The sequence below is a fragment of the Tursiops truncatus genome, chromosome 20 (genome assembly GCF_011762595.2).
Source record: "Tursiops truncatus isolate mTurTru1 chromosome 20, mTurTru1.mat.Y, whole genome shotgun sequence".
NCBI classification, from domain to species: Eukaryota; Metazoa; Chordata; class Mammalia; order Artiodactyla; family Delphinidae; genus Tursiops; species Tursiops truncatus.
Window position 1 is genome coordinate 38465009 of NC_047053.1, and position 26239 is coordinate 38491247.

General features: G+C 53.4%; 3 protein-coding genes across 3 annotated transcripts in view; all 3 read right to left on the reverse strand.

Moving 5' to 3' along the window:
* Positions 1–4373: 4373 nt before the first annotated feature.
* On the reverse strand, positions 4374–7953 carry KRT35 (keratin 35). The gene is given in 6 exon segments (XM_033848636.2): positions 4374–5005; positions 5633–6098; positions 6199–6353; positions 6537–6622; positions 7401–7637; positions 7640–7953. Coding segments are annotated over 6 exon segments (1236 nt in total). The 5' UTR covers positions 7784–7953; the 3' UTR covers positions 4374–4857.
* A 3969-nt stretch (positions 7954–11922) lies between these two features.
* On the reverse strand, positions 11923–15737 carry KRT36 (keratin 36). Its single transcript, XM_004323092.4, has 7 exons — positions 15247–15737; positions 14470–14552; positions 14053–14209; positions 13331–13492; positions 13104–13229; positions 12715–12936; positions 11923–12327 (listed from the first exon to the last, which is right to left on the reverse strand). Exons 1-7 carry the CDS (start codon positions 15703–15705, stop codon positions 12157–12159), a joined length of 1380 nt encoding a protein of 459 aa, XP_004323140.1. The 5' UTR covers positions 15706–15737; the 3' UTR covers positions 11923–12156.
* A 10065-nt stretch (positions 15738–25802) lies between these two features.
* Positions 25803–26239, reverse strand: part of LOC101329169 (keratin, type I cytoskeletal 14) — a 69586-nt gene continuing 69149 nt past the window's right edge. The window contains exon 8 of the mRNA XM_073797283.1: positions 25803–26086. Within this exon, the coding sequence (XP_073653384.1) occupies positions 25818–26086 (269 nt within the window). The 3' untranslated portion in view covers positions 25803–25817. The remainder of the gene's footprint in view (positions 26087–26239) is intronic.

Here is a 26239-nt window from a genome sequence, read left to right on the forward strand (position 1 = left end):
CTTATGCTAGACCACCAGTCCCAGAGGAAGCTGCTCATTCATTTGTAATTTGGTTTCCAAGAAGGAGTTCCTTTCCTCATGAAAGAGGCCAAGCTTGTCATTTGGCTAAGGCAGGACTCTGGGCTCCCGTCATTGATGACCGGGCGAGAGCCTCAGGATACATCTTCAAAGGACCAGCTCCAGGCCCGGGCCCTCATCTCTAGGGGGGGGCTGCCAGGCCTGGCTCTGTGCTGCCAGTGGCATTGCCCCCTGCGGCCCCACCTGCTCTGTCCCTGAGAGAGGCCACAGTTCTGTGGGGCAGCGACCCCTCCTTTTAATGAGATCATTCCCTGCAGGAAGAGGAGGCCCGGCCCCTTACAGAGGAAATGTGTGGGTGACGGAAGCTGCACCGATGCTGGCAGTGGTGTGAATCCAGGGAGGAAAGAAAAAGAGCCTCTGAACCTCATGAATGTGCATCATCTTCCTCCCAGGGGAAGGAAATAATATTAGGGAGGAGAGAACAAACTCAGCACAGCCTAAGAATCAGGGGCCTCCTTTCAACTGGATGCTACTGAGAAAGAGAGAGGTAAGGACCCCAGTCTTGGGAAAGGAAGTCAATGCCATGAATATCTCTGTGAGCAGATGCTCTATCTCGACCATCTCTGGATCCTCCCCTTCGTTTCTCACTGCTCCACGTACAGAGAGTTCGATTATTGTTGTTGAACAAGCTGGAACTGGCTCTGACCTCGCTTTCTGCAATGGGGGGGCTCACTCTGGGACCCCAGAGACAGGAGCAGAGTGAATCAGCTCCCTTGAGAAGTGACACTGCAGCCCTGGGACGAGCAAAGCCAGGAGACCAGGAGCAAGTGTCTCTGATTCTAGAAGCCACTGGGCACTTCTTAAGAAAGCAGCAGGTGAGACCAGTGGTTTTTAGTCCTGCCTGTAATACTTGTGGGCTCACACACTTCGTGTTTACTATGGGTGTGTTATATAGCCACTTTTTATTTACGCATCTTCTCAATATAATATTGAAGTATAAGTACTTTTCTTCTTTTTCATATATTTCTAGAAGAGTTGGTGAAGGGGCATGGAAGGAAAAGTGCCGCCCAGCCCTATTCCCTGAAATGTGTTGCTTAAGAAAAGTCAAAATAGAGATGCTACCTTCTAACTAGCTGTGTGACCTTGGGAAAGTCACTCTACCTCTCTGGGCTTCAGTTCCCTCCTGCAAATTGAAAGCGTTAGATTAAATCATCTCTCAGTTTAATTTCCTGTAATAACCATAAATTCCAGTTCTTTTGTCTGTATTAACTGTTTAGAGAGGACAGAAGGACAGGTGATGCAAACACCAACCACATGGAGTGAGACCCATCAGACCAGCCTTCAGAATCATCACCAGCACTTTTTGAACGTGTACAAGTGCCAGGTGCTGTGCTGGATGCTTGGCATTAAATTGCCCATTTAATCCTTACCCTAAAAATATAAGATATAATTACACCTTGGAGATATTGCAGGTTCAGTTCCAGACCGTGGCAATCAAGCAAATATTGCACTAAAGCGAGTCACACAAATTTTTAGGTTTCCCAGTGCATATAAAAGTTATGTCTACACTGTGCTGTAGTCTATTAAGTATTCAGTAGCATTATGTCTTTTTAAAATGTACAGAATTTAAAATGTTCATTGCAGCTCTATTTACAATAGCCAGGACATGGAAGCAACCTAAGTGTCCATCAACAGATGAATGGATAAAGAAGATGTGGCACATATATACAATGGAATATTACTCAGCCATAAAAAGGAATGAAACTGAGTTATTTGTAGTGAGGTGGATGGACCTAGAGACTGTCATACAGAGTCAGAAAGAAAAAACAAATACCATATGCTAACACATATATATGGAATCTAAAAAAAAAAAGAAAAAAAGTGGTCAGAAGAACCTAGGGGCAAGACGGGAATAAAGATGCAGACCTACTAGAGAATGGACTTGAGGATACGGGGAGGGGGAAGGGTAAGCTGGGGCAAAGTGAGAGAGTGGCATGGACATATATACACTACCAAATGTAAAATAGATGGCTAGTGGGAAGCAGCCGCATAGCACAGGGAGATCAACTCGGTGCTTTGTGACCACCTAGAGGGGTGGGATGGGGAGGGTGGGAAGGAGGGAGACGCAAGAGGGAAGAGATATGGGGACATATGTATATGTATAACTGATTTACTTTGTTGTAAAGCAGAAACTAACACACCATTGTAAAGCAATTATACTCCAATAAAGATGTTAAAAAAATAAATAAGTAAATAAAATTTTTTTAAACATGTACAGAATTTAATTAAAAAATAATTTCTTGCTAAAAAATGCTAATCATCATCTGAGACTTCAGAAAGTCGTAGCAGTAACATCAAAGATCGCTGATCACAGATCACCGTCACGAATATAATAATCATGAGAACGTTTGTGAGAATTACCAGAATGTGACACAGAGATACGCAGTGAGCAAATGCTATTGGAAAAATGGCGTCAATAGACTTGTTCAATGCAGGGTTGCCACAAACCTTCAATTTGTAAAACACGCGGTGTCTGTGAAGCACAATAAAGAAAAGCACGAGAAAATGAGGTCTGCCTACACTCATTATTGTAATAACGTATAGTGGTGGTTCTCACAACGTGGCCTCCTGACCAACACTGTCAACATCACTCAGGAACACGTTAGAAAAGCGGTTTCTCAGGTCCATCCCAGACCAGCTGAATCAGGGACTCTGAGGGTGGGACCTAGCCATCCGTGTTTAACAAATCCTCCAGGTGGGTTTGAGAACCACTGGGTGATAGGAGCATATATATCTTTTTTCTAAGTGTAATTTCCAGATCATTGTTTTTTCAGAGGACAGGATCTCTTCAGTCTTTAAGGAATTAGCTCTGCGGGTCTAAATCAGAAGGAAGCCAGAAATGAAAGTGGGGCAAGGAAAAGGTGGACGCCCATCCTCAGAGCAATCCTGGCGTCCTGCTGGAATGGAGCTAATGATAGTTACCAGTTTTCAGATGCTGAGCATGTGCTCGGCAAAGCACCAGGGACCTTACAGCACGGCAAGTGTCCTGTTCTCTATTTCACTGATGAGGAAACTGAGACTCCCCAAGGGACTACCGCCTGTTAAAGCTCCCATAAGCAGTAAACGCTGGGGCTAGGATTTGAACCCAGGTCAGGCTGCCCACATGCGGAGCCCATGTTCGTCACACTAAGGCCAGACCCCCTTTAGCTGGCCTCCTTCCACCACTGAGGTAGGACAGGAGAGAGGCAGTGAGTGGACATCCTTCCTGTCCCATCCCAAGGCTTCCCTCAGACAAGGGTCAATCCCACCCCTGGCACCTGACACACTGCCTGGCCCAGGGAGGCACTTAGTAAAAGTTTGCTGAGTGAACTGAATGATCCTGAGACCCTCATCTTCTTTAGGACCAAGGGGTTCCAAGAAGATGGGAGCTGAGGTGGTGCCGGGCACCAGGAGTGAGGGTGCTGGGAGAAACCAAAACCCCAGGCCTTCCTTTACGGGGGGTGGGAAAGGGGAGGATTCTAAAATTGAATCAAGGTGAACTCTACTGGGTGCTCTTAAGGGTTGGGGGTCTCAGGACTACCTTGGTCAGCATCTTCCACCAATCTGTTCTCCACCTGGAGCCCTGTCACACTCTCTTGATGTCGCTGAAGCACCTTAGCTGTGCTCTTGGCATCTCATGAAGAGCGTATGGCCATCTAGGGACAACCTGTCTTCCTTTCTATCTCAGAGTTTTCCCTTCATCCTTCTCCATTTCCCATTGGGATTGGTGGGGCTTTTGTCATTTGCCTGGTCTGTCGAGGAGGGACATTCTGGGCACAAGTGAGTCTTTGGTCCGAGATGCTGGGAGCTCCCACTTCCATGCGGAAATGCCTTGGGACCCAAAGGCACCATGCACCTCATCAGAGGTCAAGAGCACAGGAGAACATGATGAGTCTCTTAAGAACAAGACTGTCTGGACTGTGGGTGGAAGTCACAGCGGCGGGCTCACTCTCCCATCTCCTGCTTTGGATGGGCTGTGGGTTTTAAGGGGGTTTGCTGAACTGGAAGGGCTGTGTGAAGGTTGAAGATATCACGCTTCTAAAAGCGTGGGACTTTTATGGAGTCCCCTGGGTGTGGGATTCCGTACTGTTTCTCGTACAAGGACCACAGGCATGAGGCTAATGAAGTGGCCTAAAATTCTTCACATTATACCGATCTCAGCGTTCATCATCCTCTCCTGGGGCCCCAGAGCGACCATATATACTAAGAGGGTAGTAGTAGGGGTCTGGTCACCTGTCACCTGTCACAACACTGGAATCTTGGAGAAGGGTCTTAATCAGGAAAGCTGAGCTAAATGCTACACTGTAGACCTCTAACCACCCCAACTAGGGGCACAGGGACCCTGTCATCCTCAGGGTCATACATGGTCCAACCTCCCCCATTCATCTGCCCAAGAGTCACCCCTCCTCACCCAGCAGAGACACAAACCAACAATATCAGAACAGAGCTGGTTAGGCATGGAGAACCAGAGCAAACGCTCTTTATTGTTCCTCCAACAGGAGCCTTCTGCTGCATTTCAGACCCCACCAAAACAGCACCCAGAAGGAAAACCTGGCCCGGGAGGCAGCCTGAGAACAGAGACCCTGACCTCCGTTGAAATGATGAGCAGCTGAGGGCTTCAGGGTTGGCCAGCCTTAGTGACAGGCTTTGAGAAAGGTGAAGGTGTGGAAGCCTTCTCAGGGCCAGGCCTAGGCCTGGGCTCTGCACAAAGACAGGGGATTGGGCTTTAGGATTACGGTTGATTTGAGGCCAAGTCCGAGCCCTGGAGATAATGGCCTTGGCTTACTGGACTAGCCACTCTCAGAACCGGCCCCGCAGGCAGGGCACACAAATGGGGCGGGGGCTACAGGTGGTGCGGGCTGCACCAGGCCCGCAGGAAGCCACAGGAAGACAGGGGACGCATGACTTGGAGGGCGAGTGCTCAGGGGCACACGGGTTACAGGGGAGCCTAGGAGAAAAAAAAGGCCAGAAGACTATAATTTTCCAGTTGCTGTTTTCAATAACCCGGAGCACCTTAAAAATCCCCCTCGTCCTGGAGTTCGGGGTTTGGGGGCATGGGCCACCCGTTCTCCTTGCTGGGCCCTGCAATAAGCCTTTCTCTGCTCCAGACGCCAATGTGTTGGTTTGTTTCGCCTCCCTGTGCGTCGGGCACACGCACTTGAGTTCAGTGACGGTTGTCAAAGAAAGAAGTAATTATGATAGATCATGTCGTTCGGCTGTGAAAAATACAATGAGGTCATAATGATGAAAACTCTAAATATTGATTTAACTAAACGTGAAATACATATGAATAATCAACTACATTCAAGAATTAATTTAATAAATTTTTTTTGTTAATGAATGAAGAAGAAAAGAAAAAATACCCTAGTCCTGCCCCCTCATTTTACCAACGGGGAAACACAGGCCCAGAGGGAAAAGGGACTTGCCAGGGTTGCACGATGAATGTACAACAAGACCTGAACTAAAACCCAAGGCTCCTGATTCCAAATGCTGGGCTCTTCCCAGGCACCATGCTGTATCCCCAGAACTTTGTAGATCGTATTCAGAAGATGAGAGAGCATGCAGGGATCCTCACTCGGAGTCCTCGCTCTCCAGCAGCCCCCGGTGTGTGTTGATCTCACACTCCAGCCAGGCCCGCACATCCAGAAGGACCCGGTACTCCTGGCTCTCCCGCTCCAGGTCACAGCGGATCTCCACCAGCTGGGCCTCCACGTTGGTGATCAGGCGCTGCATCTGGGCCAGCTGGGCGCTGTAGCGGGCCTCCATCTCTGCCAGGGTGGGTTCTAAAGCATCTCTCTGGGAGGGCAAGGACTGTATAGGGAGGAAAAAGGTTAGATGTCAGAGGAGGAGCGAGGAGGTCACGCCTGATCCATCTGAGTCTCAGTGAGGCCTCAGAATCCAGGAACGGGAGCTCAGAGAGTCACTCTGAGCCTGGATGAACCTCATCTCATCCAGAACACAGTTCAGGTCAACAGGTGGGGCAGCGTCCACCTCGACATTGAGTCTATCACCAAGCTGGCACCACAGCGAATTCAATTCCTGTGCCACAGACCAGGGTCAGCACTAACTTTCCCAGAGGACTGACTCACTCATCCCCCTCCCCCATGCTCACGTGATCCCATGTTTACCTGCCCCCCCCCCCCCCATGGTTCTTCTTGAGGCTAAGCAGCTCCTCCTTTAGGGACTCCATCTGGGCCTCCAGGTCAGCCTTGCACAGGGTCAGATCATCCAGGATCCTACACAGGCCATTCATGTCTGACTCCACCAGCTGCCGTATGGACACCTCCATCTCGTACCTGGCAGGCACATAACAGGGCGCCTAAAGCTGCTTTTCCTTTTTATATCTAAGTCAGATCCCACCCCAGACTGGCCTGGTGCTGTGTGTCCTGCCTTGTGCCTCAGGGACTCGATAACCAAAAGTCTGAGCACCACCCATGTCCAGCTCTACCAGCCCCCAACCAATGAGCGAGTGGGACAACTCACTTGGTCCTAAGTCATCTGCAGCCAGCTTGGCGTTGTCCATCTGCACCACCAGCCTGGCATTCTCTGCCTTGGTGCACAGGGTCTGGGGAAATAAAGAAGTGACTTCAGTGAGAGAAAGGGCATTCTTCTGGCAGGAGCTCCCCAAAGCTGGTGCAGGCTGCCTCTGAAGGAAGAGGGTCACCCATCCCTGGGCTCTTGGCACTGAGACTCCGTGGAGCCTTACGGGCATGCTGTAGGGATCAGAGCAGGTGACCCCTAAGGGCCCTACCAAGCAGAGCATCTCTCACCTGGGTTAGAGAGAGAGAAATGCTGCAGGAAAGGCCTGGCACGGCGGTTTCCTCCTGTCCTCCTATCTCCCAGGACTACAGGGGGTTCACGGCAGGTTATTACCAAGAGCATACTCTGTCATTCCCTGGACACAAATGGTCCCTCTCAGGAGTCAGCTAGGACTTTCTGGGCAAGAAGGAAACTGAGCAAGAAGGAAACTTCTGACAGGCTCTCCCTTCCCTGAGTTAGTTATAGGAGACCTGGTCTGCACCAAACACATCAACCCTGAGCCCCTCCCCTTAAAAAAAAAAAAAAAGAAAAAATTAAAACTCAGAGAGGTGGCTTGTGGTACTAAAGTTCTCACGACCGGTTGATTCATAGAGCCTGTATTCAAGCTCTGGCTCCACTAACGGCCCCCTGGGTCACCTTGAATAACCAGCCTGAGCCTCAGTGTTCTCATCTGTAAAATGGCCTCATGATACCTCCCTCATAAGATTATTGAGAGGAGCAAATGAGGCCACCCATGTGACCAGGCTTTGTGACCTCTGAAGTGTCCCGTGGGAGCAGGGTTGCCAGGCCAGTGCTGCTGGCACCAGGCTCCTACATCTGAGCTGGAGCTCCTCGATGGTCCGGAAGCGGGACTGGTAGTCGGGGCACACAAGGGGGTCTTGTTGCTGGCTCCGCTCCCGGATGCGGCTCTCCAGCTCCGTGCTGTCCCGCTTTGGCTGCCGCACCTTCTGCAGGTAGCTGGACAGCCGGTCGTTCGGGAACTGCATGGTCTCCTTCTCGTTGCCGGCAAGTATGCCCTCCCTGACCCAGCCCCCTCCCCCTCCATGCTGTAGCTGCTGGCAAAGCCTCCGGAGGGGAGACAGCTGGCAGCCCTGCAGCCGCTCCTGCCCAGCCCAGCTGAGCGGGCAGAGAGACTCCAGGCCCCCCGGGACGGGCCGGGGAGCTTGCAGGAGCTGCTGGAGTACATCGTGGACACGCGAACCGAGTCCCCACCGGCCCCTCCCGGGACCTTGAGAGGCCCCGACAAGAAGCTGGCCTTGAGGCATTTGGAAGCCACGGCTTCGGCGGCACAAGGGATCAATCTCCGAGACCAGATGCCCCCAGTGCAGAGAGGCAGCTCCTCACCCCGAGTTTATATCTCTGCCCCGGTGGGTGTTGGCCTTTACAAAGTGTTTTCTCCTCATCAAAGTTAATACCACTTTCTATCAGAGCCCCTCATTAACCTGTTACTTAGCTTCCCGTGAACATCTCCCGGCCTCGTAAAAACGGAACCCCGTTGGACCGGTGGCTACGTCGAGACTCATCTGCGCCCCTCTGTGTCTCCGGGAGGACCAAGTCCCCATCTGTGCTTCAAAGGGGCCTGTGGTCAGCACCCAGCCCTCAGCCGCCTGGCTAAGAAGTGTGGGAGTCCAGCCACCATCTTTTTTTTTTTTTTTAAATCAAGGGTGATATTATTATTATTATTATTATTTATGGCTGTGTTGGGTCTTCGTTTCTGTGCGAAGGCTTTCTCTAGTTGTGGCAAGCGGGGGCCACTCTTCATCGCGGTGCACGGGCTTCTCACTATCGCAGCCTCTCTTGTTGCGGAGCACAGGCTCCAGACGCGCAGGCTCAGTAGCTGTGGCTCACGGGCCCAGTTGCTCCGCGGCATGTGGGATCCTCCCAGACCAGGGCGCGAACCCGTGTCCCCTGCATTGGCAGGCAGACTCCCAACCACTGTGCCACCAGGGAAGCCCCCAGCCACCGTCTTGACTTTCTCCAGCATAGTCTCCTTTGATGAGCCCAAGGGAGTAGAGGAGGCCTCGGGCTGGCTCCTGGGAGATCGACGAGCAAGCCTGGTTGTTGCAGGAAGCTGGGGGCCTCCCACCTAGGGAGACACAGAAGACTCTAGAATGGCCAGGGAAATAGGGCCATGGTGACCAACTATCCCGGTTTCCCCATATTCTGGTTTCAGTGATAAAGCCCCATATACTGGGGAACCCCTCAGTCCTGGGCAAAATGGGACAGCTGGTCACCCCAGATACAGCAGAGCCTCGAGGGACACATCCCCGCTCCCTTTCTTGCCAGGAAATCTCCTCTAATGAAACTTCAAAGCTTTTGCACAGCAAAAGAAACCATAAAGAAGATGCAAAGACAACCCTCAGAATAGGAGAAAATATTTGCCAACGAAGCAACTGACAAAGGATTAATCTCCAAAATATACAGGCAGCTTGTGCAGCTCAATATCAAAAAAACTAACAACCCAAACCAAAATGGGCAGAAGACCTAAAGAGACATTTCTCCAAAGAAGATATACAGATGGCCAACAAACACATGAAAGGATGCTCAACATCACTATTCATTAGAGAAATGCAAATCAAAACTACAAGAGGTACCACCCCACACCGGTCAGAATGGCCATTATCAAAATATCTAGAAACAATAAATGTTGGAGAGGGTGTGGAGAAAAGGGAACCCTCTTGCACTGTTGGTGGGAATGTAAGTTGATACAGCCACTGTGGAGAACAGTATGGAGGTTCCTTTAAAAACTAAAAATAGAGCTACCATATGACCCAGCAATCCCACTACTGGGCATATACCCTGAGAAAACCATAATTCAAAAAGAGTCATGTACCACAATGCTCATTGCCGCTCTATTTACAATAGCCAGGACATGGAAGCAAACTAAGTGTCCATCGACAGATGAATGGATAAAGAAGATGTGGCACATATATACAATGGAATATTACTCAGCCACAAAAAGAAACGAAATTGAGTTATTTGTAGTGAGGTGGATGGACCTAGAGTCTGTCATACAGAGTAAAGTAAATCAGAAAGAGAAAAACAAATACCATATGCTGACATATATATATGGAATCTAAGAAAATAAAAATGGTTCTGATGAACCTACGGGCAGGACAGGAATAAAGACACAGACGTAGAGAATGGACTTGAGGACACAGGGGGGGAAGGGTAAGCTGGGTCGAAGAGAGAGAGTGACATTGACATATATACAATACCAAATGTGAAATGGTTAGCTAGTGGGAAGCAGCTGTATAGCACAGGGAGATCAGCTCAGTGCTTTGCAACCACCTAGAGGGGTGGGATAGGGATGGTGGGAGGGAGATGCAAAAGGGAGGGGATACGGGGATATACGTGTGCATATAGCTGATTCACTTTGTTATACAACAGAAACTAACACAAGATTGTAAAGCAATTATACTCCAATAAAGATGTTAAAAAAAAAAAAAGAGCAGGGGTTCCTTAGCCAACACAGATGCTCTGAACAACTGGATAAAAAGGTAGAGAAAGCTGCATAAATAAAGCACCTACCACACACAGGCTGTTTGAATGCATGTGCTGAGGCTGTGAGTGCACTCGGCAAGCTGTAGAACGCACATAAACAGGGAACACACCGCGTGGTTCGAGGAGCTGACAGCGTGATTGTCAGGTCACAAGCCCGCACCACCTGTCTGCTGTTTCCACGCAGGAGCCAGGCAGCTGGAACAGTGGCCAGAACAGAGGCTCAGCCCACTGCCCAGCCCCTAGCTATTTCTATGGAGAAGCACCCTGGGGTGTGGTGCGCTCTGCGCATGCCCGGCCTCCCACCTCTCGTCTGAACCTCTGCCAGAGCCGGAGCTGCAGACCTCAGACCCCAGAGCAGGAGTGCGGAGCACAGAGAGCGGCAGGGCAGGGCTGAGACCACGTGGGCTGGCCCTGCTGCCCGGCCTCTTGCCCCAAAGCCAAGCAGGTCTGAGGTTGAGCCCTTTGGGCTCAGCTCTGAGGGTGCTGCTGGAGGGCAGTATTGGCCCCGCCAGCGTCCTGCTGTGTAACCAAGCAAAGAGCTTGGGCCCGCCTGCTGGGCTTTCCCATTCCCCACTCTCCGCCCTGGGACTCTTCATTTAATACCAGCGCTCATAGCTACCACTTCCGGGCACTGTGCACGCATTGGAGCCTCCCCCACCCCCATTTTACAGATGCACCAGCTGGACCAGAGAGGTCACGTGATGTGGTTAGGGTGCACAGCCAGGCTCAGCACCAGCTGCTCCAGCCCGCCCGAGCGCTTCTTCCCCTGAGGTCCAAGATGTGTTTGCTGCACCTCTGGCTTGTCAAGCAGGTTGAAGATTCATGTTTAGCACCAACTACCTGGTGACATAGACAGAACCAGGTCTTTCCCATGGGTCTTGGACTCAAGTAAGAGCCCAGAGGTAGAGAAAAGAGGGAAGGGGGTTGGGGAGAGACAGAGACAGAGAATCTGTGCGCTGGGAAGAGTGCCCGAGTTAGAGTCAGAAGAGCTGAGCAATGGCCTCATCCCCACCACTCACCGCTGTGTGGCCTGGGGCAAGTCACTGCCCTCTCTGGGCCTATATTCTCAACTGAAGAATGAGGTAGGGGGACAAAGGAGGCATGGGGCCCTCAGACATCTCACAGGCCATGCTTCTGTGATCAGAGGGGCGTCCAGGCTGAGCCATGCCCAGATGAGCATGGCTCAGCCAGTGGAATCTGAGGCACTCTGAACTTTGCTCCACAGTGAGGTCTGGCTGTCCCCTCCCCCTTCCCCACTTCACTGTCCCTGCCGCCCTTCACTTCAGCCCTGTGTCCAGTGTTAGGGACGTGGGTTCACCCAACCTTCCCACCTGCATCTCCCAGCTCACACAACTCCCCTCCCTGGAGTGGTTGGCCCAGGCTGGCTGCTTGGAGTTTGCCTCTCTGGGTGGCATCCCCTCTCCTAAACTGTCCCCAGTGTCAGGCCTGGAGGTGGCCAGCGAGGTGACAGGAGCTAGACAAGGGAGGAGACACTGAAGGGAAGAGAGAACCACCAGACCAGGCAGGGCTACCGAGGAGGACGGCTTGGGAGCCTTTGCCTCTCCTGGGGCCGCCCCAGGTGGTCCCCATGGGCAGAGTCAAGCCTGTAGGCTATTGGCCAGCAGCCATCGGATTAGGTCAGCGTCTGTTCTCATGGTCCAGGCCCTAGGGTATCCCTGTTATGAAATAGTTTGAATCATTCTGTCACATCTTACCACTCAGAGCCAGAGGAGACAGACCTGAAACCAAAATCCACACCTTCACAGCAAGCCCAGATCAAACACCCCCAGTAACTAACCACAGAAGATCGACAGAGGCAAGTTTGCTTTACCAAGAGAACACACTTTATTGGGTAAATTTCCAGGGAAACCTAGTTTTACAAAGCATAGAAGCAGTAAAGGTCAGAAATACAGTCCAAGAAGTATTTTAGGTAGAAAAATCTGTTGAGCAGGGAGTGCCTCTAGGGAAGGGAGGGGGGGATCTTTTAGAGCCGGGACCCAGAGGGGTGTCCTCCTTCCTGTGGGCCAGGGCCTGCCCCTTGGGCTGGGCAGCTGGTTACAGCGGCTGCACGTGCTTCCTGCTGGAAATGACTTTCCCATCTCTGATCTCCTCCGTGATGGTGCAGATCTGCGTGCTGCTCTGGGGAGCCGGGGCGCAGGGCACACTTGGGATGTAAGGAACTATAACGGCAGGCTTGCATTCCGTGGCACAAGGGCGGGCAGGCAGCTTGAGGAAATGAGATCATACAAGGGTGTTTGGCATTGGCCATTGGACTGACATTTGCGTTAAACGTAAACAGGGGTCAAGTGAGACAGGTGGGTGACAATGACAAAGGGCTCAGACAGTGCCTCTGAAATCCCCAAGGGCTGCAGGGATGAAGACCAGAAACTCCCAGCCAAAAACAATGGTTGGAGAAGTACCATGAATGGGGCTGACTTGTCCCCCTGCAAAAGCCCAAAGCCCAGGGCTGGAAGGAATCTCTCTGAAGATGCTTTGATTAATCCCCCTTCATCTGTGCAATAACCACCCTAGGACTGATGCCCTCACCGCGGCACTGAGGGTTGGGTCCAAGCGAGCCCTTTCCACAAGCCGGGACCTCCGGAACCCACTCACCTGCACTCTTTCTCCCTCCAGCAGGCAGCGGTAGGTGGCGATCTCCGACTCCAGGCGGGCCTTGACGTCCAGGAGGACCTTGTACTCCTGACTCTGCCGCCCCAGGTCACAGCGGATCTCAGACAACTGAGCCTCCACGTTGCCGATCAGGCACTGCATCTGAGCCAGCTGGGAGCTGTAGCAGCCCTCGGTCTCCACCCGCGTGGATTCCAGGGAATTCCGCTGCAGTGGGAAAGAGGAAGCACTCCCAATGTGAGGGAATCCCACCCAGAGACCCACAGCCCTGCGCATCTGGGTACCACTTGCGATCACACCCCGTGATAACCGAGGCTGGTGGATCAGGGTACCTGCCACGAGCTTGGCCAGCCACTCAGGCAGGGGCCACTCACCATGTTGTACTGGGCCTGCAGCTCGATTTCCAGGGCATTGACGGTGCGTCCCAGCTCAATGATCTCTTTCTGGCAGCACTGCAGCTGCTCCGAGCCGGACACCACTTGCTGGTTCAGCTTGTCAGTCTGAAAAGCATGAGAGGACCCAGAGCATGGTCAGAGCAAGTGAAGCTACTGTCAAGGGTGACCCCTCCCCAGGAGCTTGTCCTGGGCTGGCCCAAACCCACCTGGGTGTTGAACCAGGCCTCCAAGTCTCTGCGGTTATTTTCCACCAGGGTCTCATACTGGCATCTTATCTCATCCAGGATCTTGTTGAGATCCACTGGCGGGGCAGCATCCACCTCCACATTCAGCCTGTCCCCAAGTTGGCATCGAAGTTTGTTGATTTCCTGCAGAAAGGAGGCAAGATGGCATAAGGCTGTGAAAAGGATGCTGGATGAGGGTTCGACTGACCTGGGTAAAAACCCTCCTCCTTCAGTTGCCAGCTGTGTGACATTAAGCAGGATACTTAACCTCTCTGAGCTTCAGCCTCCGCGTGCACCTCTACCTGCCTCCTCAGAGGATTTGGGAGAGTAAAGTGAGACAATGCAAACACCAGGCAAATAGAATCATTATCAGGCACTACCTTCCAAACGGAGATTTAGTGTCATGGGCAGGAGTCTGGGATCTGTGTGACATTAGGCAAGTGACTTAACCTCTCTGTGCCTCAGTTTTCTCATCTGCAAAATGGAGCTTGTAATAGTATATGACTCCTGGGATTATCGTGAGAATGACATGAAGTGAGAATGAAATGCAAAGTGCTTCGTATAGTTCCTGGCACACAGTGGGCCATCAGTAAATGTCAGCTGGGGTTACTGTGGAGGTGGTTGTCATAGTTTTACACCCAAGGGTCAGCAGTGGCTCCCTGCTGGATGGAAAACATCGAGGGGGTGCGTGGCATCAACCTCACCTCCTCATGGTTCTTCTTGAGACACATCAGCTCCTCCTTCAGGGACTCCACCTGCATCTCCAGGTCGGCCTTGCACAGAGCCAGTTCGTCCAGCGTACAGCACAGTCCCTTGGTGTCAGCCTCCACCAGCTGCCGCATGCCCAGCTCCGTCTCGTACCTGCACGCAGAGAGCCCTGCTGAGTCTACAGCAAAGCAGCCATGCACAGGCAGGGCCCACTGCCCTGCTGACCAGCTGCAGTGGCTGATTTGGGGTCAGCATCACTGCAGTCCTTTCCCTTGACCCGAAAGCGATCCAGGAGCGATGCCACATTTCCCACGTACGGCTCCATCTGGCCTCACTCCCACTCACCGGCTCTCAGAGGCGGGGGACAGAGGCAAGGGAGCAGCACAGAAACATTCCTAGATCAGGTCACTCACTTGGTTCGGAAGTCGTCAGCAGCCAGCTTGGCATTGTCAATTTGCAGGAACATCCTGGCATTGTCAGTCTTGCTCAGCAGGATCTGGGGAACAGGGGGTGTCCCATGAGCTGAGGAAGGCCCAGCAGTGTGGGGACAGGTGGGGAGGGGACAGCCCAACTTTCGGATGCCATGCTTCTAAGTACCACCGGCACCTTTGGCATTTCCAGCCCTGAACATCCTGAGCCCAGGTGTAGAAGGAGCATCATTCCTGGGAGGGGCATCAAAGGGATGTCAGTGGCCCTCAGTCCTGACATCCACAGCCCCAAAGTGGCCCAGTGGGTGAGTGGAGAGAACCAGGCCGACCTGGATTCAGGTTCTGCATCCAACAGCAACAGGCTATGGGATCTCGGGCAAGTTGCTGCACCTCCCTAAAATTCAACTTCCGCATCTGTTAGATGGGTCCAGTAATATCCATCTCTTTAAGATGAGGGATAAACAAGCGAAAGGATAGGAAGCTGTCAGGCACAGCGCTTGTGTCCAGTAGGGGCTCAGTGCATGTGACTGCCCTATCTATAGCTGAGACAGCGGAGGGAGGGGAGGAATGGCTGGATTGGAGGGGAGGTTACAAGCAGCAGAGAGGTCTGGGTCCCCCAAGAAACCAAGACCCTAGAGAGAAAAGCTGGCCCTGATAGGAGAGAGAATCCCCTAAGAGCTACAGTCCCATCTGTAGTGGGACGAGACAGACCCCTCCCAGGGTTTGGGCTGCTGGGCTGGAGAAGGGCCAGGTCCCAGTTACCTTCTGCTGGAGCTCCTCAATGGTCTTGAAGAAGCACTGGTAGTCTGGTCTGATGTACGGCATCTGAGACTTGTACCACTCCCGGATGCGGCACTCCAGCTCTGCGTTGTCCTGCTCCAGCTGGCGCACCTTCTCCAGGTAGCTGGCCAGCCGGCCGTTCAGGAGATGCATGGTCTCCTTCTCGTTGCCATTGAGGGAGCCCTCGCAGAACCAACCCCCGCTCCCAGTAAAGTCGGAGCAGGGGAACCCAGAGGACGGGCAGGAACGAGGCAAGCAACTCCCAAGGCCGGAGAGGCCCAGCCTGACGGAGGAGGCTGACCCCCCAACACCAGGAAGGCAAGAGACTCTGCAGGATCCCACAGGGCGGACACAGGACACCTGAGAGACACCACCTGTGGTGCCACAGAGGCCTTTGATGGATCCAGAGGAGAAGATCGGAGAGCAGAGCTGGGTGGCCATGGCGCTAGCAGAGGAGGTTGCAGCTTAGCAAGGAGCTCAGGTTCTGACTCTCATGGCCTCTCTGGGGCATTTATATACACTTTCCGTGGGGTGTTGCCATGTTACTCTTGGGAAAGCCTGTTCCCATTCCAGGAAGTTAGTCTCATTAAAATGTGATTTTTTGCTACCCATCCAAATTCCTTGCCTTATAAAAAAAAAAAAAAATTAGTTTGCTAAGTCAGGACTCTAAGCTGTTGTCATTTCCTAGCAGAATACGAATTTTATTGCCTCCTCAAAGTTCTTGCACCAGATCCCATGAATCAGAAGTGGCCTCACAAATGACATGTGGTACCTGCCCTGCCTGCACGCTTTTCCCGAGGAGCCAGGTATTTGTCACCTCTGTCCACTACCCCAACCCCCCTCGTAGCTGCTCACCTCTGCCTGGGCCCCTGGGATGGTGAGGAGGGAGCAAAGGGAACTAAAATTCATGGAGCAGTCATCATGTGCCAGGCTTGTAGTTATTTCATTCACACCTCACAACAGTCCTGCTGAGAATGGTAGAAAGAGAAAGAAAGAAAGAAAGAAAGAAAGAAAGAAAGAAAGAAAGAAAGAAAGAAAGAAAGAAAGAGGGAGGGGGGAGGGAGGGAGGGAGGAAGGAAGGAAGGAGGACGAGAGAGAGAAAGAAAGAAGGGAGGGAGGGGCAGGTAGAAAAAGAAAGAAAGAGGGAGGGAAAGCTTGCTTGAGATGAACAGGCAGTGAGTACAGATCTTGGATCTGAAACCAGGACTCTCGGACCCCAAATCCCATGCCCTTGTCCCACTGCTTCTGCCATACAACCAAGGTCAAGTGCAGGCACCCAGAATTTCGAGACAGGAGACCTAGGTTCAAACCCTGGCTCTGTGATGAGGTACCCTGTGATGCTGAGCACATCACTCCCTCCCAGGCATCCTCAGGGTCCTCACTGGGACAGTACAGATCATCAGCCTGCCCCGCCTGCTCCACACAGATGCGAGGAGAGTCAAACCAGGCCAGAAGTAAAAGTGTTTTAAAACCCATCGGGTGCCGTAGAAAAGTTGGTTGGGCTAAGAGGACTTAGCCTTTGATGATGGTTTACGGCTGTGGCTGGCAAAGGGTCGTGGCTGCTTTGGAGGGAAGTTTCCTTTGTGACCCCCAATTTCCTGAACCTAAGGGGGTAAAACCAGGACCCTGGACACCCCACGGGTGCCTAAACAGGTTACAGAAACAGTCAATGCAGCAGACCCTTTGGACAGGGAAGGGAGGAACAGATGACACACTGCCAGAGAGTTAAGCAAGCCAGGAGGAGAGCCTGAGAATTAAGGACCAAAGGTAAATTCTGTCTTCCACCCTCAAAGTGGGATTTCCCAAGGCTTGAGCAACCTGCTCACTCTTCGCCCACACAGACACACACAGCAAGGCTGGCATTTACAGAAGCATTTATGTGCTTCTGAAGTTGTAATTTACCAACCTCTTAAAACGCATTATAGGGCTTCCCCGCTGGCGCAGTGGTTGAGAATCCGCCTGCCAGTGCAGCGGACACGGGTTTGAGCCCTGGTCCGGGAAGATCCCACATGCTGCAGAGCAACTAAGCTCGTGTGCCACAACTACTGAGCCTGCGCTCTAGAGCCCATGAGCCACAACTACTGAGCCCACGTGCCGCAACTACTGAAGCCCGCGTGCCTAGAGCCCGTGCTCCACAATGAGAGAAGCCACTGCAATGAGAAGCCGGCGCACCGCAATGAAGAGCAGCCCCGGCTCGCCGCAACTAGAGAAAAGCCCGTGCGCAGCAGCAAAGACCCAACACAGCCAAAAATAAATAAATAAATAAAATTTAAAAAAACACACACACACACATTATAAGCTTCTCTCTGAAATTACTCAGGAGGGTTGGCTGTGGTGCACACACCTTGCCCAGTTCAGTGGACACCTCAACAGGAGGCCCGAGAGCCACCTGATGGGCTCCCCGGGGTGCACAAGCCGTGCGGCCCCTCTTAGGAGGGACAGCCGGGGCATCAGGCCTCCAGAGCTCCACTACTTCAGCAATGGTTCCTTATGGCTGCCCATCCTCCCTGCTCTCCCTGCAGGGCCTAGGATGGGGCTGTCTTGAGGCTTCTCAACCTCGGCCCTGTGGACATCGCAGACTATGTCATTCCCTGCGCGGCGGCTCCCTGTGCATCGTGAAGTGTCAGCAGCATCTCTGAACTTTACCGCCAGATGCCAGTAGCAACCTCCTCCCACAGGCGTGACAACCAAAAATGTCTCCAGAAGCTGCCACGTGTCCCCTGGGTGGCAAAGCTGCCCCCAGTTGAGACCCACTGGGCCATCAGGACAGGGAGATCTCCTGTAAGCGCCTCCTTTGTTTTCTAGGACAACTAGTGCAGAGTCTGGCTGTCACTGTAGGGCCCGTTCAGGCAAGTCCTTAATGCACCCATGATCCAACTCACTTCCTTTGTGACACAGCGTGCTCGCCCTGAGGGTACCACCTCCTAGGCCCCTGACACGGCTCTTCTCTCTTTGGGGTCTCTGGCTGCTGGAATCTGAAGTTAACGTTCTCATTTTCTTTTTTTCTTTTTTTTTTAATCCCTCCGCTGTGCAGTCTGAAGCTGATTCTAAGTTTCTCTCAGGGCAACTGAGTGAGCAGCTCTCTGCTGCTTCGGCTGTGTCCTGTCACTCAGTACGTACCTCCAGAGGGCCACTGTGGGCCAGAGTCCAGACAGGTGTCTCCAAGTCTGTGAAGAGAGGCACGTACCTCTTCTGGAGCGAGTGACAAGCTGGCCAGAGAAGGTCTTTCGGTCGCCCTTGGTCCCCTGCCTTTCTCCGTGGTGTAGACTTCAAGGCCACCTGGAGGGAAGTGTGGTAGGGGGGCCTCATGGAAGGAATTCCTCTGCTCTCTTTCACCTCAGAAGCCTGGACCACCACGGGATGAACTGAGGCCCGAGAGGAACAAACGCTCTTCCTGTATCAGAGGAGAGAACCCAGGTTTCATAGGGCTGCTCACCTCCCGAGGCAGCTCAGCCCACCCCCACCCATGGTGGCCCTGGAGAAAATCCACCTGCTCAGCGTTAAGTACGTCAGGGGTACCCAGGCATCAGGTTTTATTTCAAAATAGGGTCCTATTCTGAGACCATCCTTTCTAACATGAATCAAAAATACACTGGGCTAAGAGTCAGGGGACCTGGACTCCAGGCCGACCTCTGCCTCACTCTGTTTGAGCCTCAACTACTCTGGGCCCCAGAGCCCCATTCTGAACAGGAAGGGCCTGGACAGGGTGAGCTCAAGGCCCTTGCATCTCAGACATAGGATTTAAGGCCCAAATGTTTCCCATGGAGCCGGCCAGGAGTCACCTGGACGTGTCTGTGACTCACCCACCATCAGCCACTGTCCCTTCTCTGTCACTGACCACAGGACCAAGTGGAGTTATGGAGGTTCAGCCTGTGACACGGTTGGGTTTTCTCCTCTTTGCGGTCCCCATGGAACTCAGCCTCCCTTTGCCTCTAGGTCACTGTATGGCTGTTAGCATAACGTCATCTTGGGCCCTTCCCGTTCCTCCTGTCCTCCTGCTGACCCTACCCAGGACTGTACTGGGCAGTAAATCACTTCTCTATCATCAAGGACTTTGTAGTTAATAGCTATTGTCTAATAATCATTAGGACCGGGTGGCCTCTGTGATCTGTTAGTCCCCAAACAATGATGAAAACCTTCCATGACATATTCCCAGCATGTCCAGGCTGAAATGATATCTCTGGCCAACTGAGCCAACTAAGACTTGGCTTTGCAGAAGAAGGGCTTAGAAAGTATCGGGCAGGACAGCAGGGGCCCTGGGCCTGGACTCAGCCAGACCTTGCTTGGTTCGAGCTCCTTAATTCCTTCAAGTCTCCATTTTCCCAAAAGTTGAGTGGAGCCTATGATGCCATATTCACAGGATTGTGACAACTGAGTTGAAACGTGCTTGATAAACAGGAACCCACTTCACAGATTTAAGAGATCAAAACTCTTCTTAATGGAGTTCCCTGGTGGTTAGGATGCCCGGTTTTCACTGCTGTGGCCCGGGTTCAATCCCTGGTTGGGAAACAGAGATCCCATGAGTCGCATGGCGCAGCCAGAAAAAGAGTCTCCTTACAGCCCATGTAGTCTGAGCCCCAGCTGAATGCTATCTCCAGGGCACAGACTGCTCACCCAGGTTTCATGGGGTGCTGACTTGGAGGCCTAACCCAGCCGTGCAAGGAAAGACAGCTGCTCAAAGAGGTTGTAGCTGGGACTGTGTCCAGAACTGCAGGGGCCCTAGACTGTATCCAGGACTCTCTGGCCTCTGACCTTTACTGTAGAACCTTCTAAAAGCTCCCTGACCCCACCTATTGCAGACACAGGTGCCAGCTTGGGGGCTACAGAGCTGACAGGATGCTCTCTGACCACCATGACCTCAGCTTGGGGGGCAGGGGGAAGAGGGAGGATGCTGCTGCAGGAACAGAAAACACTCTTGCTTTCCCCAAGGCCACCTTGGAAAGCCACCAAGTTCAAAGTCAACGGCTGAGTTCGTGACTCCTTCTTTGGTAAAAATAGGTCTCCACCCTCAAATGAGCTTCCATTTGAAAGCCAAGGTTCTCCGTGGGCAAAGACCCAAGAAGTCAAGCCTGAGTCTTCTCTACCCAGCTCTGAGCTGTCTCCCTTCGATGTCGAAGGCTTCAGGCACTGCCTGTCACAGTGTGCCCAGGGAGCCCTGCTCTTCTGATCTGTGGTCAGAGTGTACCAGCACCCACAGTGCCCCAGTGGCACTGGCAGAAGCAGACAGTGGACCATGCGGCAGCCAGATCACCTACGACTGGACAGCAAGGGTAACAAGACCATTCAAAAAGCCCAATAGGGGATTTCCCTGGTGGCGCAGTGGTTGGGAGTCTGCCTGCCGATGCAGGGGACACGGGTTTGTGCCCCGGTCCGGGAAGATCCCACATGCCACGGAGCGACTGGGCCCATGAGATCTAAGAAGTGCTGACCCCATCTGTGTCTTAAACTTTTTAGACTCCTACCTACAACCCACCCAGAACAAGGGAGACACACTGATCTCATTCCCCTCAACACTCGTGCTTTTTCCTTGTAACAAAGAATTTGTTCAAGCAACAAATCACTCAGGGTTCCCGGCCCCTCCCTGAACAGCAGGGTTACTACATACTCCGTGTCAAACAACCACATCAAAACTCCTACCAGATCTCCTGCCAGCTGATGCTAGATTTTAGTACAGACAGGCAGGAACAGGTCCACAAAGTTGAAGGAAGCATTATGGCAGGGGAAAAAAAATCTTCAATTATGACATTTCGAGCCACCGATTTAACGTGTCCCAAGAATCAGAGAAAGGTCTTGCTTATTTGGTTTTGAGGGTGGAAAACTCAGGGCGGTCTGCAAACCTGCTGAGGGTAGGGTTGCCAGGTTTAGCAAATAAACATACACGCGACATTTGGGACATGTGTATACTAAAAGCTTATTCATGTGTATTTGCAACTCCAATTTAACTAGGCGTCCTGCATTTTCTCTGGTAATCCTCACTAAGGAGCATCACTGTTTGAGAACTTTGGCCAAACAAGACACAGCTGTTCCTTCCCTCCTTCCCCTGTGACTTGTCACCATGACTGGCTGGTCTCAGGAACAGGTATAATGGGCTTCCCTTGGGAAATCGCGACTTTCCATCCTTCGTCCCCTGATCTCAGTGGCTGCCGTTTTTTGCCCACACAGGCCCGGTGAGCAGTATTCAGAATAGTGCTAAGGTGTCCTTTCTGTCTCCTGGACACCTCAGTGACGTTCCACCCCGACGGTAGCTGCCTTCAGCGGGGTGACTCAGTCCTTCCTCGGCAAGATTTGGCAAGTCCCTCTCGCCTCCGTTTCCTGGTCCCCCGGCCTGTGCCCCCAGATTGCGCCTGCCCCCTGCTGTCGCCAGGCCTCACCAGCCTCAAGGCAGTCTGAGTGCACACACTAATTGACCGTGGAGGTCTTCCCCACGCCCTGGCTGCCCCCCTCCAGGGCCCAGAGCCAGTGCTAGGGGCCTCAGGAGAGCAGCAAGGTGACCACGGCCCTTGGCTTCTCCCAAGACCCTAGGGCTCTGCCAGGTTCCTAAGCACCCAGTTTCTCAATGTGCTGCTCCGTCGATGGTCCCGAATCCCCACTGGGCCAGGACCTGACTCGAATTAGGTCTCGAAACTCCCCCTTTACCAGGCCCAGAATCACCCTGGAACCCTCATCTCCCCCCAGATATAAAGGTACTTTCTCTCGCCCTGGGGTATGGTTTTGGCAATTGTCCAGGGCTGCAGGATTCTGCCCCAAACTGTTCTTGCCATTGGGGTGGCCCAGAGAGCTGCCCTGAGCCCAGTCTTAAGCCGTACCTCTCCAGTTCTCTCACACCAGGCTCCACCTTCTGCGTCCTAGGGCCACTTCTGTCTCGCCTACAGGCCAGCTCTTCCTGCACAGCTGCACTGGCTGACCGCTCCTGTCTGTCTGGAAGAGTCCAGGACCTCCTGCTCTGGTCCACTCGGTTGCTAACTTCCCCCCCACCCAGCTTTTATGGAGAATTCCAGAGCTGTCGCTGCTCTCCCTGATGTCCTTAGAGAACCTTTGGTTTGTGGGAGACGCACAGACCCGCTGGGAGAAGAAGCTGGTGCCTCAGTCTCCCGGGTCCCCTTGATTCAGGTACCACTTAACTGGACCACAGAACAAGTTCCCCAAACACCCTGTTTGATTGGATTCCATCGTCTGCATTTACAGGGGCTGGTGTTGCAGTCGACCTCACTCTCTTCCTGCTAACGACATTGTGTCTGCAAAACAGACTATGGGCTCCAGGCAGTAATTAACCAGGATTTATACTGGGGGTTCTACTTTCAAACTCATCTGAGTTGAGTTGGATGAAAGAAGCCACAGAGTTATTATGGCTGTTCATCAAAATGGGCCAGAAAGAGTGAATACCAGCTCCTTGCCAACTCGCCCAAATCCCCACCCCCTCCAACAGGTGCCCGCCCACCTGCTCCCTCCCAAGCGCTGCAGGAGAGTGGAGAGGCTGATGTGCCCAGCCCTTTGAGAGCCCCCCAGGACAAGCTGCTCAGAAGGATGTGGCCTGCATACCCTGCTCCTCTCCAGCCCCCAAGAGCTCCAGGAACACCATCTAACAGGGGGCAGGTCCCAGTCACCCCGAGATACACTGTCCCAGGCCAGGAGGGAAGAAGGGCACAGCCACTGACGTGGGGAAGCTGGGACAGTGTGTGGACCACAGCCCTCCTGTGACATCTCTTCCTCTCTTCCCTCAAGCGAAATTCCCCTTACTAGGAAGCCCCAGGCACCCTCATCATACTCAGGGTCTTCTGTGGACCCTCGAGGCTGCTCCCCAAAACAGAGGGACAACAGGCACCCGAGGGGTCTCGGGGCTGCAGCCCCGCCCTTAGCCATGGCCTGCTGCCCAGCCGCCCCACTCAAGGCTGGGGACTGGACAGGGTCTCATATCGGGACCAGGTTTAGTACCCTGTCCCTCCACTCCATGTCACAGCAAGTAGCTAAAGTGCCACTGACATGATTTCCGGAGTGAGCCCGCCCCCTACAGGGCCCAGGCAGGACACACAGCCCCATTAGGGAAAGCAGAGGTGCACTGGTCCATCCACCCAGGGCGGAGCCTTTGGGAGAGGGAAGCACCTCGTGCCGGGTGTGAGGAAGAGGCTGACTGTGCAGCCAGGAGTCACACAGCAATCAGCCACCTTCGTGCAGCACTGCCGGGAGGAGGCACATCCCTCCCAAGCCCTGAGGCACTGGGGTGCTATGGGCACATTCCACGGTGACGACATTGTCCCCTAAGCGTTGGGGCTTAAGTGAGAGCCCGCTTTTGCCACAGATTCCAGAGCTGAAACTTTGGCTTTGACCGAGGGCCAGCCACAGTCTTGGAAAGCGCGTTGGAATGTGGGTCCCGGCTCTCCTGCCAGGCAGATCTCTCAACCAGTCTGAGCCTCAATCTTCAGATGTGTAAAATGGGTGCAACAGTGCCAACTCGGGGTTGTTGTAAAGATGAAATGAAACAAAGAATAAAAAAGAGCCCTAGGGCTTCCCTGGTGGCGCAGTGGTTGAGAGTCCGCAGGGAACGTGGGTTCGTGCCCCAGTCCGGAAGGATCCCACATGCCACGGAGCGGCTGGGCCCGTGAGCCATGGCCGCTGAGCCTGCGCGTCCGGAGCCTGTGCTCCGCAACAGGAGAGGCCACAACAGTGACAGGCCCGCGTCCAGGAAAAAAAAAAGAAAAAAAAAAAAAGAGCCCTAGACAAATGCTGAACACGTTACTTTCCCCTTTATTAGCAAACCCTCTATTTTGGCATTTTTGCATTAACTGGCAACCATTGACATAGAGGTTAGTCAGCCTCCATGGACAGGGCTGTTTCTCTCAGCCCTGGGAAGCAGGGGTGTTGAGCCTGGGGGAGGGGTGGGGCACGTGGGCACCTGGCCAACCCCAGGGAGGGGCAGTATTGACCAAGCAGGACTGATAAAGCCGCCCTCCCTTGAATGGTCGCCCCATGCCGATGACTGAGGGGCTGAAAAGAGTCCTGGATAGAAAAAGCAGATTGCCCTCCCCTCCCCCAAGCCTCTCCCACATCTCAGACCAGAGCCCTGAGGTCACCACCCCTGTCCAGCTCAGGAAGTCTCCCGGATTAGCTTTGAGAGAAACACCCACCCCCACCCCCCACCCCAGGGTCCCCTCCAGGCCTCCTCGGGATTCCTGATAGGGCCACAGAGATCCTCGGGTGGAGCGCAGCTTCTCGGGTATCCTCCCCGGGGTCTGGGTGGAAGGGTCCCAGGCCAGAGCCCCTACCAGGCCCGGGGTGCAGCTCATTTCACTGCTCCACATGGGCAACTCACCCCACCCACCACCAAGCCCCCCGGCACTGGCTCAGAAAAGGAGGGGCCTGCTCCCTACACAGCCTTGGCCTGAGTCTCGGGAAGAGGGGCTCCAAGCCCAGAAAGGCCCGGGAGGGCCGTGCACCAGCCCCGGGGCTCAGCTCTCAGGACCTCCTCCAGCCCAGTCCCCTCCCTCGCGTCTGCAGGACAGTGTGCTTGTCCACCTCTTTCATTACTGAGTTTGTCTTCCTTGTCAGCTCTCATTGCTCCATCCAACACTTGTCCTGAGCTCCTTTAACAGCCTAGTTAGGAGGATGGTGAGGAGGACAAAACGATCCCTGCCCTGAAGGAAAAAGGACAACAAAGCTTAATTTACTGAGCACTTAATACGAGCCTGGACTGTTCTAAGCATTTGACTTTCATAACTTCCGAGGGCGGTGGTACTTAGCAGGTAGGAAAGTGAGCCCACAGGGTTCAGTGGTTTGGCCAGTGTTACAGATGGAATCAGTGGCAGAGATGGGACACACGCCAGGATAGCGCGGCTCCAGAGCCTGTGGCCATCGCGCCCTGCCCTCCGATAATGGCCATGACGGCCATCAGTACAGGGGGCCTTGAGGACAGACCGGGGAGGGTGGGAGTGGTAGGGAAAGAGCAGAGATCTGTAGCAGAATGTGAACCCTGAACTGAGCTTTGAAGATGGCAGTAAGTTATGGTTGCGGATGCCACCTCCTGCCGCCCGCCAGTCCGTGAACTCCCTAAAGAGAGAGGCTGAGTTTTGGCACATTTCTTTCTCTCCAGGATCCAATATAGTGTCTGATACACGGTGCGCTCAACTAACAGCTGCTGATGAAATAGATTAACAAAAAGGAAGCGGGTTTGGGAGTGGAGGTCATGTCCTCTTTGTCTTTGACCTCTGAGCTCCCAGCACAGCTCTGGGCATGTGGAGGACAACTGAGCCGCACCTCGTTCCTCAGTGGGGGTGGGATCTGGGATGAGTGGACGGTGACACCTTTCCCCTGGCTAAGCACGCTGGGCGGGTCACTTCTGAGCGACCACTGTGGACTAAACCAACTGCCCAGTGCCCAGGCAGGCTTGGGGTGGAGAAGGATGAAGGAGGGCAGCGACGATGCGGACAGGGGGGCGGGAGGGGGAGGGGAAATGAGGAAGGGGCAGGGAATGGGCAAGAGTGGCAGAACCCCCCTACCCTCTGGCCTACCACCCCGTGACAAAACTCAGATGGCATCCGAGGGGCACTCCCCCAGTTCATTCACTGGTGTCTCCTCTCAATAAGCACTGGCCGAGCCCCAGCAGTCGGCTGGACACAGCCCGGCTCCCTCGGCGCACGCGGTCTACGGTCAATACCCGGGCAGGAGGGCGCAGATGTGCCAACACCTGAGTGCACCCCATTCTCTCCGGGTGCCGCAGAGGAGGGGGTGTCCATCTCAGTCGGAGCGTTGAATAAAAATCTGGTGGTCTCCAATAAAACAAAGAGAACAGGAGAGGAAGCTAGAGGAAGCTCAGATAGAACGGAGGTCACTCATTGAACAAGGGCCGGAGGGGTCCAGCCATGTGGCTGGCTCACTGAGAACGGTTTGGAGTGGCAGGACCTCTGGGTGGGCGGGGAGAAGCCAGTGTAGAATTAGGGCCAGAGAGAGGCCGGAAGTAGCCGGACCCGGTGGCCTCTTGTCT